At 38.3% G+C, this 21,277-nt stretch overlaps 1 protein-coding gene across 5 annotated transcripts in view; it reads left to right on the forward strand.

Annotated features, from left to right (window-relative positions):
- The window catches only part of dnmbp (dynamin binding protein), a 52,839-nt gene that overhangs the window by 24,880 nt on the left and 6,682 nt on the right, over nucleotides 1-21,277 (forward strand). For 2 of the 5 annotated variants that reach the window (XM_084434032.1, XM_084434033.1), the window contains exons 5-8: nucleotides 18,202-18,398; nucleotides 18,487-18,586; nucleotides 18,679-18,826; nucleotides 20,869-20,886. In XM_084434032.1, the coding sequence (XP_084290158.1) occupies nucleotides 18,202-18,398; nucleotides 18,487-18,586; nucleotides 18,679-18,826; nucleotides 20,869-20,886 (463 nt within the window). Of the gene's footprint in view, nucleotides 1-4,209; nucleotides 6,586-18,201; nucleotides 18,399-18,486; nucleotides 18,587-18,678; nucleotides 18,827-20,868; nucleotides 20,887-21,277 lie in introns of those variants that run through there. The other 3 variants (XM_084434035.1, XM_084434036.1, XM_084434034.1) reach the window with 3 other exon arrangements.

Here is a 21,277-nt window from a genome sequence, read left to right on the forward strand (position 1 = left end):
CTCACTAACTAATAATTGTTTTATTATTTGACTAATAACAATTGGAACTAAAACAATTATTAGTTAGTGACAAACATGACAAACATACAGTATAATAGTAATAGTACTTAATCGTAGCCTAGCCTAATTGTTTTATTATTATTATTAAAATGCTATATGTTTCTCACTTAATGAATGGCTGTCATGTACATTGTACCTGTACATTATTGTTTCCTGTTGAATGCACAATGATACCAAGGAGTTGCATTTATTGCTTGAAAAAAATAGGTGGAACTGATTATTTTTGTTTTATTGGCTATTTCTGTAAAAAGCTGATATATATATATATGTAATATATGTAGTAGCATGAAATAAGACCGTATGAGTTCTTCGACTTACTTCCCTGAGACTTAGTGTTTCCACATAAGCCACTCTTACTTGTTTTATGCTGGTCACACTCTCTGACAAAAGAGAACAGCAGCTCATAATAGTTCTAGAAAACAACCTGTCAGCTGGCCAATGTGTTCAGCCATGTACTAGTTTGATTTGAATTCGTAGATTTCCTCACAATATTCATCCACTATCTTCTTTTGAGGTCAAATTACATCTTGCATGTTATAGGTGTTCCCGATGAATGATTTCGATAAGCTTTTGAAACCGTCATGCAAGACAAAGTTCACCGTACTGGGTGTGTCGATACACAGAAGTTATGTTAATTTATGTTAAAATTCCCCACACTGTGTGTGTCAACATTTGTTTCCTATGAAGTCCATCTATATCAATATACATTGGCTGGTTTGCCAACATCTTCTCAAAGTTGTTGTCAACTATATTACGATCTGAAAGGGGAATTTATAAGCCTTCGTCCTTCTAACCCTCTCTCAACGCAGTAGTGTTATATTCAGCAGTTTTTCACAGAAGGTCTCTGCTTGACCTTTACACATAACCAAGGAGTAAAACACACCGGCGGGCATAGGGCTGAACCAATGATAGGCGGACCTAATTTTCGTATAGGATAGAAACCACCTTGTTGTTTCTCAGAGTGGATAAAATCAATAGACAGTGGCACTGGGAATATCATGTCTTTCCACAAGTCTGCACAAGTCTGATGTGATGCATTGTGCACATGATTCACTATACAGTATAACATTTTTTGAGCTCTTTGAGACAGATCTTCTGTGTAGTTATAATTTAAAAGGTATCACCTTATAATTTCATTAACATCGGTATATTACCTATGTGTGGAATGCTGGTCCTGTTGGCTACATTTTTCCCCACATACATATGAAATACATTCTGAACCTATAGTAAGAGTGGCCTCTTTGCACCACTGTTTCTCTCTCTTTCTCTTGCTGTCTATCTCTACATTTCTGTCTGCATGTCCATTTACCCTCACAATCCATGTCTCGGTTCTGCTCCTGTTTCTTTGTGAAGTAGTGGACGACATATAGTAGTTGGGCCTCTTTGGAGATAATGGGCAGTAGAAGTTTCAGAGCCAGACTCTGGAGTTATCTGTTGCAGCCTGTGGTGCGTCTCACAGCCATTTTTGGCCATGTTCTTAGAACCAGAACCACACATGCACCAGGTAAGACTTGAGCTGAGAGGGAGGGAGGGAGGGGAGGAGGGTGTATATCTCTTACCATTTGGTGTTATAGAGTTCTAAAAGGAATTTATGTTTCCTTTTCATATGGAGAATGCTTTAGTTAATTAGTCACTATTTCATAGCCAAAGCATTGTATTTTCTTGCTTTATGTGTTTTTGTGTTCACAGCACGTGACGCCATTATGTGTGTCGCATACTCCGTTTGCACACAGCTGTGTACACATCTTGGTTGATAAGTGTAACCTGCTTGTTAGGCACAGCCATTTATTTTCCAGTGTAAGGGATAAGGAATTCCATTTAAAACTTGGATCGGGTGATGGATTTGATGATAGGTCCATTTTAAAGCAAAGGAGCTTTATCAGTGGCTCTCCAGAAGTGATTATCAGGCACAGTGATGCATGCCTTTGGTTTGGAGTGCTGCCAAAGTCTTGGTGAATGCCACTTGTTTTCTGTAACGCCTATCGTCTTGGAAAAGCTGCAGTGGACCTGAGCAACACTGTTTGTGTGTGTTGTTGAATTAACTTAAATTTAAAAGTATTTTTTCTCTTAACTCTTCTTCTTAACTCTGTTTTTTTTAACTAAATGTACAAATTTTGTCCTAACTAATCACAATAATTGTTTGTGTATTTTTATTGTGTGTGTGTGTGTGTGTGTGTGTGTGTGTGTGTGTGTGTGTGTGTGTGTGTGTGTGTGTGTGTTTACAGTATGCTGTACACAGATAATTAGTTTATCACAATTCCCAGCATAATTATTTTGGTGCATAATGCTTACAAGTATAGCATTGAGTCATTGTGTGTCATAATGGTGTAAGTAACCTAATTTCTTCATGAGTTTCTTATTCCATTTAAGTAGGTGCGTGTGTTGTGTCCACATTTATCATAACAGGGTGTGTTTCTCAGCAGGGAGGGTAGAAACAATGGTTATTTATTGTTAAAGTGCAGGGAGTCACTCAAGAGCCTATCAGCCGTGGAGCCGTGCTCGTAAACAACAGTTTTATACAGGAGGGAGGAGACTCATATTTTTTATATAGTCATCTCTTCTCGAATGGAACAAACTACAAGACAAAAAATTTGGAGTAAGATATGATTAGAAGTTATTGAAAGAAAGAAAGAAAGAAATAGAAAGAAAGAGCTTTCTTTGCTATTTCAAAGAAATAGAAAGAGAAAGAAAGAAAGAAAGAAAGAGTTGAAGGCAGTTTTGGAGCTGTTTTAAAAACTTTTGTCTTATCAGACCCACAGGTTCTCATATTCTCATGTGCTATTCTCTGTCTGGGAACAGTTCTTTTCATAGTCACATTGTTAAAAGGGAAACACAGATGTGATTTTGGTTCTGACAGTCCCATTTATGTGTGTATCTGTGAGTGAGTGTCCTAGCTCTTTTTCTCCGTCCACAGCCCTTGTTCTAATTGGGATCTGTTTGGGTGCTCATAAAAAGCATCAAGAGCTCATTTGTGTACTGGATCTAATCTCCAGCTCCCAGCTTTTCTGTCCCCGTCTCATGCATGAAAGCCTATTCAGGTTTACAGAAGGCTCTTTAAGGAGCTGCATGACCCCATCGCCTGCTAGATAGGCTGAGAGATTGGATGGAGGGCTATTATAATAACAGAGATGAAAGGAGTGGCATGCGAGACCTCACCTCCGTCACAAGCATCCATCTGAATGCTTCGTTGATGTAATTACTTTTTGGGTCTTGTTGTGTTCTCTGATAGTTTTGAACTAATCAAAATGTATGAATCAAGCACTCAACAATTGAGGGACAGTGCCTGTTTCGAATGCTTTTGATCCACAAGCTTGTCTTTCATACATTTTTTTTTCCCCTGTATCCCAGGACATTAAGAGCCACTAACTAGAGAGTGATGTTTCAAACTCCCTAAGGACATCATTTTTTCAGTTACACTTTGTGTCTTCTGATTGACTTACAATATTTAACAGAGTTGTTTGGCAGATTTTAGATATAAATATATTAAATGTGTTTTTTGACGCAAGGCACCAGGAGCACCATGTTTGAAAGTAAGTTCAGTGCTGTTTCAAAGGGTTGTACTTGTGTAAACAAAGTAAAACAACTCCATTACACAAGGAATGTCGCTTCTGATGTCCTTGAAGTGAAAACAAAAAAAAACATGCACACAGTTTCGGTCTGCCCCATGTAAAGAAATGTGAGATCTTAACCACTGATTATCAAAATACCAAAGTTAATAAAGAAGAGAGAGCAAGCAAGCAGGCTTGCAAAATCTATTATTCTCACTTTCTTTTCAGTTTTAGCTTGTGTGATATTGTGCATTTTAATCCAATAAATACTTGTAGCAAAACACCTTAAGCCACTTTCTTGTTCTCTATTTACCATTTTTTCACATTACTAGGGTTTGTGTTTAGTGGCGGATTCTCAGTTCTGTGTGCAGTATGAAATCAGAGTACTGTGTACTGTTTTGTCTTTTTTTGTAGTGGGGAGTGATATACTATACTGATGTGAATGAATAGCATTTTTTTCTTCTTCGCATGAAAAGATGCCCTAGCCTGTGAAACCAGGGGCTGCCCTTAACAATGGCTCATTGTGAAGTATGCAGGCACTGCAGTGCACAGTGCTCTCTGAAATAATCGGCCTGTGTCCAACTTTATACTTGTTGAAACATGAAAGTAGAAGATTATGAAATTCATGGGAACCTTGTCCCTCTAAAACATGTATGATGAGCAAGTTAGAACAGATAAAGCTTTGACCCTGCTTTTGACAATATTCAGTGTGTCAGGTTGTTTTTGTAAGCATACACCTGCTAGACTTAAAAACACAAGCAAAAACTGTAAAATAGCTTCAATATACCTGTATTAAATGCACAACAGCCTAAAATAGTCCTTTAGAGGCAGATTCAGCTTTGCTTGAGTAATGCCAAGTTTAAAAACATCTCAAAGAAGTTTGTGGAATGAAAGAGGATAATGCTCCCTCCTCTTTTGTGAAGTCCAGCCTGTGTTTTCGTGCAAACAGAGACTCCAGCCAATCACAGCCTCCCTGTAATCCATTCATGTGACTACGTTCAATGATTAACCCTAAATGCCTCCCCTTTGCCAAGTCTCTGTTGTTGCCTCTTCCCTCCCCCACCTCCTTCCCTCTCTTTCTCCTATTGGCTGGGTAGGCGGAGAGAGAATCAGAGAGAGAGAGATTGAGTTTCTCAGGTCTGAACCAGACAGTCCTGTTCAGTCAGCCGTCAGAGAAAGAGAGTTAGAACGAGAACAAGAGTATTGAGCATGCATGACAGGTGGAGTCCTCTACATCTGGACCTGGAATGTGAAATCTGGGGAAGCTAATAGAGCTTACCCTGTTTGCGGACTCTCACAGCCATGAAGGGACAGGTGGCTCTAGGACACCCTATGTCATTTGCCCCAGTGCCCTGGGACTTCAAGAGGCCTCCTCCCAAGAGAGGTAAGAGCGTGGAAGAGTTGGTGAGTGAGGGCTGGGAGAAGGAGAGATGCATGCAAATGCTGCATTTTCAACAGCAGCAACAACTTCAGCAGCAGCCAATCATGTGCCCACAGGACTTCAGACCTGTACCGGGACACTGGGAGCACCAAGCCTACCTCGGACAAGCCAATGGGTACCGTCAACAATGCTGGGAATACGAGGACTGGGACAAGATTCCTTACCAAGAAGTCCCTCCGCAGCAATTCTTCTATCAGTCACCAGAAGCAGTGTACCAGGAGCCAAGGATGCCACAGGAATATACCGGCAATCACTGTTTCTATCAACATGGAGAAGAACTGGATTACTCTGAAGACAGAGCTTTTGCACAGAGCCCAAGGAGTAAGGAACATCCTGATCATGTGACCCGGTACAACTCTTGGGAATCAGATGAGTACTTTGAGGGTCGAGAACCTTATAGTCGCAGAGATCGGTATGGGCAGAGTTTTGACTATGAAAGCCGGGACTACTATGATAAGGAGCTAGATAGATACAGAGATGCGGACCGCAGGGGCCAGGATTACTATGACCATAAAGAGCTGGATAAGTATGACCGTTATAACCGCAGAGACAAGCACTATGACAGTAAACATCAAGAACACTGCAACAAAAGGAAAAATGACCGGTACAAATATAGAGAAGCAGACCAGTTTGACTCCAGAGACAATTACCAGTATGAGCGCTATGATCGTAGAGAGAAAGACCAGAGTGATGACAGAAAAGGGGACCGCTATGACCGTAGTCACTGTGAGGAAGGCCGTAGGAGAGGTGACAGCTACCAGCATAGAGAAAGGGACTCGCTTGATCGAAGAGACTATGAACGGTATGTACAAAGAAAAGGAGATTACTGTGACTACAAAGAAAAGGTGAAGATCTGCAGTGACTTTAGGAAAGATGACTACTGTGACAGTAGAGAAAGGACAGTCGAAAGAGAACTCTCTAAACTAGATGACAAGGAAATGTACGAACGTAAAAAAGATAACCACTATGACCTCAAACCAAGAGATCGGTATGATTACAGAGCAAATAGCCAGTCTGAACAGAGAGATCGCTATGAACTTAAGGAAAGAGACTCCTATAAATACAGAGAGGGAGATCAGTATGATTGCAGAGAAAAGGAAGTTAGAAACTACTGGAAAGATGAACGTTATGATAGTGGTGTTAAAGACTGCTATGAAGACAAGGGTTGTGAGAGCGATCAGTATGACCAGAAAAGCAGGGAGCGTTACAGAGATCTAAGGTCAAATTCAGTTGAACAGAAACAAGACAGTTTTGACCACAGCAGTGAAAGACCCTGTAAGGAATGGGAAAAGGATGTTTATCACAAGCAGACACTGAAGGAGAGAAGGTCGTATGAGGATCCTGTTAAACTCACTTATGACCAAAAGGACCAATACAGCGATCGCCGGGGTTCAGAAAAACTGGATGTGGAAGGTCATGGCCGCACACGGAAGCCCGTTTACGTGGGTTCACTGGACAGGAACAGCTTCTATAGGAAGACAGCACCCAGCTCTCTCAGGAAGTCAGAGTTTGCCACCAACAGGAAAAAGAAACCAGGTAAAGCACATCAGTACCATGAGCACATTCAGTACCATGACAATAAATCTGTGAGGTCAGAGTAGGGGCAAAACACACCTTGATGGTGGCTGTGGGTGTTCTTTACATAACAAAATGAGTCGACTAACAATTTTAGAAATGTCCACATGGATATAGCCCATGTTTATAGCTAGCTTTTGACCTTGTCCTAGAGTTCTCCAAATCAATTCAGGAAATGCCAAAAGTGCTGATTGTGTTGTCACCATCTTAATGCATGGGTATGCAAGTCTATGAGACTGCCTATTGAAGCTGTCAGTGTGGAGCAGAGTTTCATGTTTTTTTTTTTTCACTTAAGAGGTGAGCTTGGAAACTTGCAGGGAGGGGGGAACTTGTCCAACGGGTTTGATTACTTTTCAGAGTTTTTGTTGTCTGTCTCTTCACCCCTTCGTTCTCTGCGTCTTTCTAGCTCGCTCGCTCTCCCTCCCTCCCCTCTCCAGACTTCTTTTCCTTTGTTTGACAACCTCTAGTGTTTAATGACACTGTGACTTTAGACTTAAAAAAAAAAAGCACCAAAATATTCAAAACCAAAAAGTACTGTTAAGCATCAGATTTTACATTCCCTTTGCCACAAGTTTTACTTTGGCCCCAAAATGTTTTTGGATGTTTAAGCTGATTTAAGCTATATATATTTTTTCATATCTAACTTTTCCATCATTATACTTGCAAAAATATAGCGTTTTTGCTAGTCATATTTAGTTTTGCATGTCCATAGTTTAAAAAAAAATCACAAAACAAGTGGCATCCACAAACACATGATGCTAAACTTCCTTAAAGGGATAGTTCACCCAAAAATGAAAATTCTGTCAGTAATTACTCACCCTCATGTTGTTCCAACCCCGTAAGACCTTCGTTCATCTTCGGAACACAAATTAAGATATTTTTGATTAAATCTGAGAGTTGTCTCACTCCTCCATAGGCTTCTAAGGGACTGAAACTTGCTGGCCCAGAAAATGTATTAAAGACATCGTTAATATAGTCCAAGTGACTCCAGTGGCTCAATCTTAAGTTTATAAAGCGACGAGAAAACTTTTTGTGCGCAAAAACAAACAAAAATAACGACTTTATTCCACTTTTCATTTCCTTCTCTCTGGGCCTCGGGTCTTTTCGCGTAGTGTTTAAGCGTAGCGCGTCTGTGTTGCACGTCACCACGTATCACACATGACCAGCGTCGGCCAATAGTGAGCCTACGTGGTGACGTGCAACACAGACGCGCTACGCTTAAACACTACGCGAAAAGACCCGAGGCCCAGAGAGAAGGAAATGAAAAGTGGAATAAAGTCGTTATTTTTGTTTGTTTTTGCGCACAAAAAGTATTCTCGTCGCTTTATAAACTTAAGATTGAGCCACTGTAGTCACTTGGACTATATTAACGATGTCTTTAATACATTTTCTGGGCCAGCAAGTTTCAGTCCCTTAGAAGCCTATGGAGGAGTGAGACAACTCTCAGATTTAATCAAAAATATCTTAATTTGTGTTCCGAAGATGAACGAAGGTCTTACGGGGTTGGAACAACATGAGGGTGAGTAATTACTGACAGAATTTTCATTTTTGGGTGAACTATCCCTTTAACTACTGACTTTTTCTTAGCTAACTAACTAACTAACTTAACTTTTCTGAGACATTTATTTATTAGTAGTAGTATTAGTGTATTGCATTAGAGACAGGTACCAAGACAGAATAACTAGTTCTTGGAATTAATGCAATGAGATTCATATATCTTCAGTGTGACTGCTTTCCGTTTGTTTGGGGGGGAGGGGGCACTGTATATTTTAAGTTTAAATAGTCTATTCCTTTAGGTTTCACTGACAGTCAAGAATGGATGTTCCTCAGTTATAGCAGCCTCATCAGTATAATTAGATTTTTAGCTTGAGGTGTCATTGTTTGTTATTGTTGTCACTGGTTGGTGATTGGTGCATGCAGTGGGTGTCTCAGTGGGAGTTTAGTCTGGCTTGTGTCATGTCTGACACAAAGCAGGTGGTCAGTTCAGCCCAGGGTAATCCTCTGTAACCTAGTTCTCCAGTCAGCACCTCAGTGGGGAGGAGGAAGAAAAAAGACTCCAGGGGAAATCTCTGGGACTAGGATCTGCTTGGTACCAGATCCCTCCCCCCAATTCATATAGCCTTCAAAGACCTCTTACTATTGAGTTTAGGATACTGTGAAGAGGAGGCCCAGGCCGACCCAGCCTGACTCATAGTCTGAGGTTATCTTTTTCAACCTTGACAGAACTGTACTCCTACTCTGTTGTGGCTTATATTCACTTTTCTGTCCAATAGTAATTCCTAGAGAGCTGCATTCTTTTTAGCAGAGTTTGGGAAGTTACAAAAATGTACAACACTACACTTACTAATTAATTCTCTGAAAACAGTTTATTATTATTATTATTATTATTATTATTTTTAATATACATCATTAACACTGTTATTTATAGGAAAAAAAATCTATCAATGCCTAGCTTTAAACAATCAAATTTACATAGAATTTGAGGTCCTTTGATATAAACGTTTTGCCAGCATAATGATCTTACACACACACACACATTATTTGTATATTATCAGAAGTGCATGTTGGTGTGCCTTTATTTATTGAGTCACCTGTTGCTGGTCTTTGTAATCCCAGTGCAGCTGCCCATGCCAGTGGGCTGGAAGGGGATTAAAAAGAAACCTTCAACCAACCCTCACACAACGTTTGTACAACAGTAAGTCAAGGGCCAGCTTGGCAGACAAAAGCCTCAAGTCACAGGCTGAGGAGGGAATTAGCTAGTTAATATAGGTCAGGAGCTCTTACACATTGCCTGAAAAACAAATGCTACATTACTGCTCATTGCCACATACGGTTGCTTTTGCCCTTGACTTACTGCAATTTTAAATCAAGACTGAATATTTACATATGTGTTCATAGTTTTTCCTCCAAGTACTGAAAGTGCTATTCCCTTAGTTTATCAGCAATTAGACACTGACACATCTGTGCTGTTCCAGATATGAAGTGTCTATGACAGTGGGCATGAGCCATGAGGATATATGATAATAGTAAAACTCTTCTTTGTGTAACTAAAGAGGGAAGGCTCTCGGTGGAGCCAGGTATCACGTCTTCGTTTTGTGCATAAACATTGTGCTTTGTCCCAGCGGGCCTCCTGATAAACGACCCTGAGTGTTAGGATGCATGCAATTACGTAATATCTCTGTAATGCTAATCTCAGCCTGTTAAAGGGATTATATACGACTAAATGACTTGGACTACACCAATATGCACATTGAGTCATGAGCATGATCTTATCACATTCTGTGAATCAGGAGTTCTGTGGATAGGAGGTCGTATTGTGAACCTAACATTCAAGCATAGCATCTAGATTAACCATCTTAATGGTGAGATTTTGATAATGCTATAGGTGATGTGAAAGAGAAGACAAAGAGTCACAGTAGCCAAACTAACTCTGATGCCAGCTGTTCGATAAACAGGGTGACCAAATGTTTTCACAAGGTGAAAATATGCCCAGTGTTTAGCTGTTAGGCTCACTCAGGGAGTTATAATCATTAACACTCCAGTTCATCTCAATGGCAGTTGTTCAGCCAGCACAAGAACCCCCGGAAGTGTGATTTCAACTCTGCCATCTTTGCTCATGGGTGCTCAGTTCTCAGTTTGTGATGCACCAAAAGTTTTTAGCCAAAAACAAATCCGAAAATAATGTTTATATAATAATTTAATTTAATCAAATGTATTTAATAATCAACACTCAAATAAAATGTTAGTTGTATTCAAGCATTTAAATTGTGCACAAGGCAGTTTTTATAGATATTATATTTATAAAAACTTATAGAACTTTTTTAAGACCCCCTGTGGTGAAAATCAATTCATTTGTTAATGTTGTTTGTATGTCTATGTGGTGTTTTAATATACTTTAAAACAAACCATGTGCAAATTCATAAGTCAGCTGCAGTGGACCAAAGACAATCTCTAAAACGCAGTTTGACATTGCTGGTGTTTCTGACGTCACAAACTACCTTGTAACCAATCACGTCACGAAGGGGGCGGGCTTTAGCATATCATTAACTATGTTGTGAAGCAGGGGAGTCTCAAGAGAAGCCAGGTTATCCCCGTATATTTTCTGCTGATATGAAAAATCAGGTACATTTAGCAATATAGCTGGTGAATCCACGTAGACTAAATGAAGCAATTTACATTCAAGCATTTTAAGGCATGAATAAATATGGACAGTGAATGGCATACCTGAGGTAATTGTAACATTATGTGACATTGTTTACAAGCTGTTTTATTGACACCTTTCAACAGTTGAAACACTAATTGAGCAATTACATTAACATGATACATTTCAGTAAGTTTTACTGTTTCTTTCAACATACCTTCTGATGTTCATTCATGTTTATTTTGTGCTGTAACTAGTAGTAAAGAGGATGACATGAGCCATTCTTGTGCGCGCTGCCACTTCAAACTAGTCTGTCACGAAGCGTTAATCAATCAATGTTTCGATCAATGATTTAGGTCCTTCAAAACTGTTTCGGCAGTTCATTTCATTTTCAGACAAACATTTTGGTAGATCACAAATTTTTATTTTATTTTGCTAAAATGTCAGTGTCCGAATACGTAGCTGCTTGTAGTGCAAAACATGGTTTTATTGAACTTGAGTATCGATTTCACTGCAATAATGGATTGCCTCAAAAAGAGTCAAAATTTCTTCAAAAGAGTCCCACTTGATATTCCTGTTTATTACTTTCTAGATACGTTAGATATGTTGTAGACTTGCAAGGCCACAACATTTCATTTGTTCAAGCTTTTATTAGCAAACAATGCCCGTCTTTATTTACTTTTCCAAGTAAGGTTAGGATGTTTTGAAACAAGCATGAGTCTGAGAGGAAATGGAGTGTTTAATGGAATGCTTGCTCACGTTTATTACGGGTGTGTCACATCACATCCCACACAAATCAGACATCCGACTACGGCGCAGAGAACTGGAATGCAAACCTGCAGCCTTTTGAACAACAAAACAAAATACAGTTTCAGTGACGCAGATTTCTGTGGTGCAACTCAAATAATTGATAAAGAATGTTTTAAGCCGTGTTTCTGTTCTTATGCAATATATTTGTAAAAATTCTTCCATTTCACATATGCAGAATTTGAACAGTACTTGTAAGCCTTGTAAGATTTGAAGAAGACATACTTTCATTTTCTTAATTCTGACTAGTGCCGAAAATCTGTCAAATGGATTGGATATTTGTGGCTTGCAACAACATCCAGCTTTCACTCACATACTATGCGTCTCGCTCCCACACTTACTCTCTTAACAGTTGTGAAAGGTGTCCATGGTAACTGGGCGGTCTTATGTGAACTTTGTGTTGAACACACAGTCCTGATAATTCATGTGACCTTAAACTAGAAAGGGACAAAAACAGCTTTGCACAGTCAGACCATAAAATACCCTTCAGTTTCACAAGAATAACAATGTTATCAATTCATTTTCAGAGTCATAAAATAGTTTTCCTTCTTTGTACTTCTTTGTATATATATATGACAGGCCACTTTATATGCATTTGTTTGCTGATTTTGACTTTTTCAATATCAAAATTCAAAATTATCTATTTGTTTGACCTTGTAGAATTTTATATATATATATATATATATATATATATATATATATATATATATAAGACAGGCCACTTTATATGCATTTGTTTGCTGATTTTGACTTTTTCAATATCATCCAATAAATTTGCTCTCCCATTTGGAAGTCTGTACCAACAAATATTATAAAAAGAATATGTATGAACAACATAATATGTATACAGTACATAAATGTATGTATGTATGTATGATTATTATAAACGAATAAGTTTATAAATAAGTAAATAAACATCAACTGATCATTTTTTAAATTCAGCTTGATACACATCAAATAAAATGGGTGCCCACTTGCTTCCCTGCTACACCTGAACAAAGACTCTGAAAGGCAAAAAGGCCTTGGCTTTGAGAGATCCTCAAGATCTTGATGGAATTCAGGCTCAATGAGTTAGGGCCATGGCCCAAGTAGCCGGTCACTCCAAAAATGTGGAGTAGACCTCCCTAAATAGAGTTTCAGTGTAGTTTTTTTAATAGCATCAAAATCCAGCTCCAGGCTTTAGTGCGCGAGTAACTGTCTCTGCGCTCACTCAGTTGTGTGTAATGGTGCAGGTTCCCATGCATTCAAATGGTAATACGGGGACAGAATGGAGTTTGTGTCTTCCAGAGAGAGTCTTCCCTGTTGATACAGTGGGACAGAGCGATTCCACTCAGCTTTAGAGGAATGCACCGCCTGTGACCTCTGGTGTGTGTTTGTGTGTGGCAGTGAAGACGAGGAGATTGGGGGGTAACAGGTGGGTGATGTCTTAGAGGCCCCGTCTTTTCTTTGAGTGCTGTCGAGACACCGAAAAGCCTGAAGATAGAAAGTCTTTGCTCCATAGATGAATTTAGATGTTCTGTATGATTGCCAAATCAGTGTTTGGTTCATGGGAAACACAAGGTGTTTGTGTGAGGAAGTGTTGTGTGGCTGTGTACACTAGTTTATGCCTCTTGACTGCATTGTTTGATTGTCCATGGTTGTACTAAGGCCTTTTCAGATTCAACACTAGTGGTTTATGGAGCATGAACATTGATAGATTTACAATAACATAGGGTGTTCCTGTGCCTTATTTTAACCGTTAAATAACTTATTGAAGCTTCATATTAGGGGTGGGCGATATAGCCTCAAAATTATATCACGATATTTCAAGAATATTTGCGATAATGATATTTATGACGATATAAAAAAAAAGTAGACAATTTTTTAATTACATTTATCTCACCTAAATGTTTGCTCACTCATTGTGTTTTTACAATTGGGTAATTTTGTATTTCAGAGTTTACACAACACAAGGAAGCTTGATTTCAATCTTTGAATTAAATTGAAAAAAAGTAGCAAAACATATATACAAAATAATAAAGATACAAATAAAGAGAAACGTTTTTGGGTAGGTCTAACACTATTCAGAAATACTACAGAAACTGAATAAGGTAATCAAATGTAAAATAACACTAGTCCTGACTAAATTAAATTAAAGGCTATTAATTCTGATTCCTTACAATGAAAGCTATCTTTTGTTGTTTTGACGACAACATTAATGACAGACACATATGGCTGCTGTCACTTTTAGAGCTAGTGCCCGGATCCATTACTGTTATACTGTCTGTCACACTGTCACGCACGTTTTATGGTTATTTCAGACATAACCGACTGTTTACGAATATACTAACCATGACCGGAATTTTTACACAATTTTGCGTGTTTTTTCCCCCGTTAAAGCAATATAATCCGCGAAATAGAACTTTTGTTACTCGCGAGCTGTTTGTGAGGCGGCTTTACTGTATGCACGCAGAGTAAACATCTCTCAGAGAGCGCGCGAGAGTACTGAATAGTTTAAAATCGCAAATGTTTAAACTGATAAGACTTAAAAAGAAGTGAAAATGATAAAATTTAGTTACGATGCAAGTGACAAAAGACAATTCCGTCATGTCCTGACTGCTAAACACAAGAGTGTGGTATCGACGCTTGACTTGTGCAACCCATTTTGAGAGCGAGAGAGAGAGAAGACGCGGCACCGCTGAACACTCACGCGGTTGGTAAAATCAATATTTGCGGGGGAATTTCCCGCATTATAAGTGGTAGACCTGCGGGAATTATTAAAATACTATTGAAGTAGCTCCTTTTTAGGTACTAAATCGTCATTGGAGGCTGACTTGCTGCTCTCGCGCTCAGACAGGTGTTGTTATTGTGCGTGCTAAGGAACGTAATGCGCCATACGTCATTGCGTCGCTATATCAGTGATATCGCGATATGACACTTTTTTATCATGTAAAAATTTATACCGGTATTATCGTGGACGGTATGATATGGCACACCCCTACTTCATATACAGTGAGGGCTAAAAGTCTGAGACCACTAGTGAAGATTTCTTTCATTATAAAAAGTTTGAGATCAGTAAGATTATTTTTTTTAATGTTTTTTTTTTTTTATCTTATGCTCACCAAAGTTGCACATTTGATTAAAAATACAGTAATATTGTGAAATAGTATAATATTTTAAAATGTAATTTATTCCTGTGATGGCGAAGCTGATTTTTCAACAGCCATTACTCCAGTCTTCAGTGTCATATGATCCTTCAGGAATTCTTCAAATATGTAGATTTGCTCAATTTCTTTTTATTATAAGTGCTGAAAATAAAGTGTCATTCTTTTATGAATAGGAGATTCAAAAGAACAGCATTTATATGAAATAGAATTTGTCATATCAATGTAAAAGTTTTTACTGTCATTTTTTATTAATTCAGTGCTGAATATAATTAATACAAATAAAATGTATTGGCCCCGAACTTATGTATGTGTGTATGTATGTGTGTGTGTGTGTGTGTGTGTGTGTGTGTGTATGTGTGTGTGTGTGTGTGTGTATATATATATATATATATATATATATATATATATATAAAATGTATATGTATGTATGTATGTATTTTTATATATATATAATATGTGTGTATTATATTATACACACACACACACACATATATTATTATTATTAATTATTTTTATTTTTTTTTATGCAATTTATGTTGGTTCAGAGTTTTAAACAAGCCTCCCCTTTTTTTACCATGCTTGGGTCTGAATTTGTGGGAACTATGTGAGCAACACATGGAGTGCACTGGCTGGTGCACGACCCTGGATGCAGACCAAACATAATGTCACAATCAATTATGTTCACAGAAACAGAAAGAGAAGCCATTGTGTATGTGTGTGCTGGGTCGAGATTACCCTCTGCCATTCACCAGACCATGGCACACATACAGAAGTCTATGAGTTCTGGCACACACCGTCTTGAAATTAAACCTTAGTTCTAGCGCACCTCATCACAAATGCTGTGCCACACACTGAACTTACTGAAGTAAGAAATGCTCTCTATTTCGTTTTGTCTACTGCTTTCTATGTTTCACACATTTACAGTTGTTTTCACTTTTGCACTCTCAACATTTGCTTGTAAATCACCACTTACTCCCACAGACCTGATTCATTTCGAGTTTTGGTTAAATCTATAGGAAACCATGAACCACGAACATCAAAAGGTTTCTGTATACATGTTATATTCTGCTGTATGCATTATGTTAATATTCATATAGTGGTTTCTGAGTTTTTAGTTTCAGAACAGTGATGAATATTTTTGTTTCAGAATGTCAAAGAGAAAGTAAAATAATAAGGGCCCTATTTTAACGATCTAAGCGCATGGTCTAAAGCGCACAGTACAAGTGCACTTAGGGCTTGTCCGAATCCACTTTTGCTAGTTTAACGACGGCGCGAATGGTCGGCGCACCCGGCGCATGGTCTAAAAGGGTTTTCTCTATTCTCTTAATGAGTAATGGGTGTGTTTTGGGCATAATGCGCTATAAACCAATCAGAGTCTCATCTCCTATTCCCTTTAAAAGCCTAAAACTTACAAAATGTTCTTTCCTGCTCTTGTAGGGTAATAACCATATAACCAATAACCATGCTATAAATCCACAATATTCATAATAGTTGTCTATCAACATGTGTTTTTCGATGACTGATTGAGGTTTGAATTTGAAAAATAAGTCCTTGATCCAAATGTTCTCGTTTTAGACTGTCTGAGCTGACATAGTTAAGCCCCATGTATGAGCTGAAACTCTGTGTCCATCTGAATGAACATATTGTGAGAGAATTTGCTCTTTGAAGATTATTTTGTTCAGAACAATGAAAAAGCCTATTAACTAGATGTGGGTCACAACAGGTTGCATTGTAGCAGTAATATGTGTGTATGTATGTAAAGTAGAACAATTAGTACATGGATGAATGATGCTGTACAGACCAAACTTTTGGTTAGTATGGGCCGCACACTGTGCATCATGTTGATGGGCTTTGTACAAAGACTTGGAAAATAACTATAAATGACCTCATTTATTGTTCATTTAGTTGTACAGTGTTGTAGAGGGATAGAATAGTGCATGCTTGTTATCAACAAGTTTGGCCATACAGAGGCCTCGTTCTATAGAGAGATATTATTAGTAGTAGTTATTAATCATTTTTCATTTCATAAAAATAACAGTTTAAAGCCCCTGCTTGTATTGTGCATGATCCATCTTTATGCTTTCATTATATTAACATTATATAATATTAAGGTAATATTAAATAATAATATATTATTGATAAGTTTTTATTTTATTTTATTTTACTAGATATTACTTTGACTTGTCCAGTCAAATTTAGTTGTAAGTGTCGTCATAGTTTTGTGGTTTAGCAAAAACAACAGGTCACATCCAAGGATGCTTGCTAACTAATGTAAATTCTGTATTGTGGGGACCAAATGTAAGAATCAATCATTGAATGTGCATACTAATCTTGATATTGGGGTGGCATGTTCCCTTTGATGTATGTGGTCATCACTGCCCTTTTTCTAAGAAATAGAGGCTCTGAAGATTTCATTTATGGACAGTAATTATGATGTGACATTTCAGAGGTCAAATGTGTAGTGGAATTACAAGGCCATTTGGGTTGCGCTCAAATCTCTTATCAGTCTTTCCCGAATCAGCAACATTAAAGATTTATTGTAGCGTGATGTCAGAGTGAGTCACCACATCAGATGGCTAAGAAGTCTTAATCCAGAGACTAACTAAATTAATCTGTCTATTCCGTATCACGAGTATATACACTATCATATGCATCCATATTTTTTTATCCATCCATCCTTCCTTTTTAAATTTTTTTTATTTTTTTTTTTACTTGAAGTCATCGTAGCTGTTACAGTCTTATGCATAGTCCCAGGCCCCACCTCAGATGCTTCCCCCTGGGTCCATGTCTCACTGCGTGCTTTGACAGTCCATTGTACCTCTATAAAGCGCCATCTCAGGCAGCATTGTGGGGAGGCACCGATGCGTGAGAGCAGATCTCCCTCCCACACTCTCATGCCCCAGACCCATTTGAGTGCCAGTTCTGACCGAAAGGATCAAAGAGCAGTCAAACCTAACTCCAAGCCATGTCATCCTCTGGACGGCCAATGGCAACACGCAGGGCAAACTGCCTTCCCTTTCCTATTCTTACTGGCAGCTTAATTAATGTGTCCCGTGTTCTTTCCTCATGTTTTATAAATGAGTGTAATCCATTCAGACTGGTGTGAAATCTTTTATAATGTCTGTACTGGCAAAACCAAAGTAAGTCAAATAGTTTTTTCCTCTATATCTGTCTGTCTATCTATCTATTGTTCTATGTATCTGTCGTTCTGTTGTTCAATCTATTGTTCTGTCATTCTATCTATGGTTTAGGAATCATCTAAAGTCTAGTCGACACATTTTAAAACTTAAAGGCTCATGATTTGACATAATTTCCGCCTAGTAGTCGTAGCTGATTTTCTGAATTTTGATTTCAGCAGCCATAAAGTTGTTTTATACATTTTTCATACTGTTTTATCAAAACAAAGCTCTTAAAAAATAATAATTATTGACCAGAATTGTTTTGTGGTTGACAAGGACATTCTCTCTGTCTCTCTCTCATCAGAGATGACCCTGACTGCCTCCCAGCCAAAGTCTCTGGAATCATCCCCGGCATCAGCGGCCACCGCTGAAGACCCCGAACAAAGGATGCTGGAGAAAAGATTAAAGGTCATAGACGAGCTTCTGCAGACAGAACATGACTACATCAAGGATCTGCAGATGTGTGTGAAGGAGATCATTCTTCCTTTGCAGAAGAAACAGGTCCGTAAAGATCAAGCACTCAAAAGCATGAATGGTGTATTTTATGTAATGAGAACCATTCAATCTTAAATATCCACATATCTTGTAGGTCCAGAGTATTGATTTTGATGGTCTCTTTGGAAACATCAACTCTGTTATTGACCTTTCCCGTCGACTCTACAAGAGCCTCCAGGACACTGACTCAACAGGTTAGAGCAAAAAAAATCCCTGAACTCACATTATAGATTCAGATCAGTTTCCATATTGCTATTTTACCATATAAATTTTTTTGTTCATCCAGGTCAAGTGTTCCTGGACTATAAAGGTGAGTTGGAGGAGGTTTACAAGATCTATTGCCAAAATCATGACGACGCCATCTCTTTACTGGAGACCTATGAGAAGGATGAGAACATCCAGAAGCACGTGTTGGAGTGTCTAGAGAAGCTCAGGTAATTTTCACTGAAGGACAGTCATTGTTCTTCATGAATCAGATACCTTCAGCTCATTGCATGGTGTGGTTACCACTACCAACGCATGTCCAGATCCGGTTGAGCATGTTAATGCTAGTTAAGATTTTTTAACAGTGTGTAACTGTGTGAGAAATAGTTGTGTAGGACACTAATTGTGCGTTTAATGTTACACATGATCTGTCAGTTTTAATGGTATCTGGGATTGTCTGTCATGTGGTGTTGACGGAATTGTATAGTTATACAGCATCAAGAAAATGCCACTAGGTGTGCTGGCTTACTTGTGTCATCATTGAGATATGTCTCAGTGTCTCAGGATCTTGAGGAACCAGTCCGTTTTTATTCACTACTACTTTGAATGGACTCATTTGATTAGACATAGGATGACTAAAGGCATCTGTGGAATTCCAAAACAGGAAACATCATTGCCCCTCTCATTGTCTGGTTTTGACATTTTTATGACAGATTATGCTATAGCCTGAGTAATGCGCGAGATGCCGCATTGAGTACTCGGTGTAAGAGAAATAGGAAGTTCCTTATTTTATATGCAAGTACACTATCGTACAAAAGTTAGGCTCTGTAGGAATCCTTTTTTTTTTTTTTAAGAATTTAAAACTGTTATTCAACAAGGATATAAATCAGCCAAAAGTGTCAGTAAAGACTTTTACATTTACAACAATATATATCTATTTTATCTATCTAAAAGTTTTCTTTTCATCAAAGAATCCAGAATAATATAATTGAGCATAAAATATTGAGCAGCACAACTGTTTTCAACATTGATAATAATCAGCAAATCAGCATATAAGAATGATTTCTGAAGGGTCATGTGAGACTGAAGACTTGAGTAATGATGCAGAAAATTCAGCTTTGCCATCACAGAAATAAATTACAAAATATATATATTTTTTAATAATATTTCACAATGTTACTGTTTTTACAGTATTTTTAATGCAGGCTTGGTGAGCATAAGAGACTTCTTTTGAAAACATTGAAAAACCTTACTGACCCCACACGATAGTCTATTTGCATTACACAGAAGCTTTATGTCTCTCAGTTTTCAGATCTTTGTTATTGTGGATTAGTAATGCATGGCGGGAGAGGAATGCGCCTCACCTAGTTTCACCGCTTTGTTGGTTTCATTGCGTTTCATCAATCGCTACCAGCCTGTTCTTTTAGCTTTATATATTTAAAAGGCTTTATTTGAACTCAAACACAATTTGCCTGCGGCAATGGCATTTCTTGACTTTCCTGCCACCTACGTCTTTTAAGCTAGGCCACTTCCTGTTAGTACAGAGTTAAGTTTATTCTTGCTATTTGCTGTGTGTTTTACCAGATCAAACAGAGAGTACAAGGAAATATTCACCAGATTATTGGTGAATACATCCCAGAAATGTTGTAGTAGGGAGTGGGAACATTGTTGTTTGTCCCAAGTATCAAGGCATTTGTGAAATGCGTGTGCACTTTGCCAAGACTACAGCTTAGCTTTATTCCAAATTACTCTGAATCCACTGGCTAGCATTTTGATTCTCTGGCAGGATGTTACTGTAATGAATCTAGCCATAAAAAAGAGAAATAAATAAAAAGGTCCTGAAGAAAAATGTCTGGAGTCTTTTATAACTTTTATCTTCCACACTTGAGTGCACTAGACTCTGACTGATATTTGATTTTGGCTCTCAGTGGGAGATCAGAATGGGGCCAGTTGAGGCCCCACAGAGGGTTACTGCTCTCCTGAAGAGGGTCACCCATGGCATGAGTTGCCACGGCAACAAGCAGCTTATTAATCGAGCACACAAATAGTTTCTCAGTTTCTTATTTGTCTTGCCCTTTTGCCTGCTGCATTCATGTTCATTGCAGCATAATGGCAAAACCTGACTTTTATTTTAGAAATAAGCTGTGAGAAACAAGAGCATTATATATGATAAGCTCATTAGCTTCTTTCGAACAAGAGATAGAGGTGGTTTAAAACAACACTGTGTTTTGTTCCCTTTCTCTCCTCTCTCGTTCTTCCTCTCCCCTGACAGAGGGATATACCGTGAGTGGTAAGTTTAACGCAACTGCATGTGAAGCGACTGACTGCATGCTGAACATTTATTAACCTGCGTAACCCTTTTCTCCTTGTGCTATTGTGTGACCAGGGTGACTTGTATGCTTTGTGTGCTGTGTGCTTTGTGGTCATTTCCTTGTCAATTCTGAGTCATATTCTGACTTAAATGTGCACAAATGAGTAGTGCTAGGTAATGGAAAAAGATTTTTATCCAGCTCTACGAATTACAAATTAGAGGGTTGTGCAGTACAGTGACTTTTTGAGTCAGAATATGACCCCAGTGGGAAAATTGATTCATATTTTAAACTATTTTTTTCTTGCAATTAATTTAATGCTTTTTGGTGGCATGTGAAACAGTTATTAACACAATCTCTGAGCTCGTGATG

Source organism: Rutilus rutilus (genome assembly GCF_951802725.1).
Source record: "Rutilus rutilus genome assembly, chromosome: 16".
Classification (NCBI taxonomy): domain Eukaryota; kingdom Metazoa; phylum Chordata; class Actinopteri; order Cypriniformes; family Leuciscidae; genus Rutilus; species Rutilus rutilus.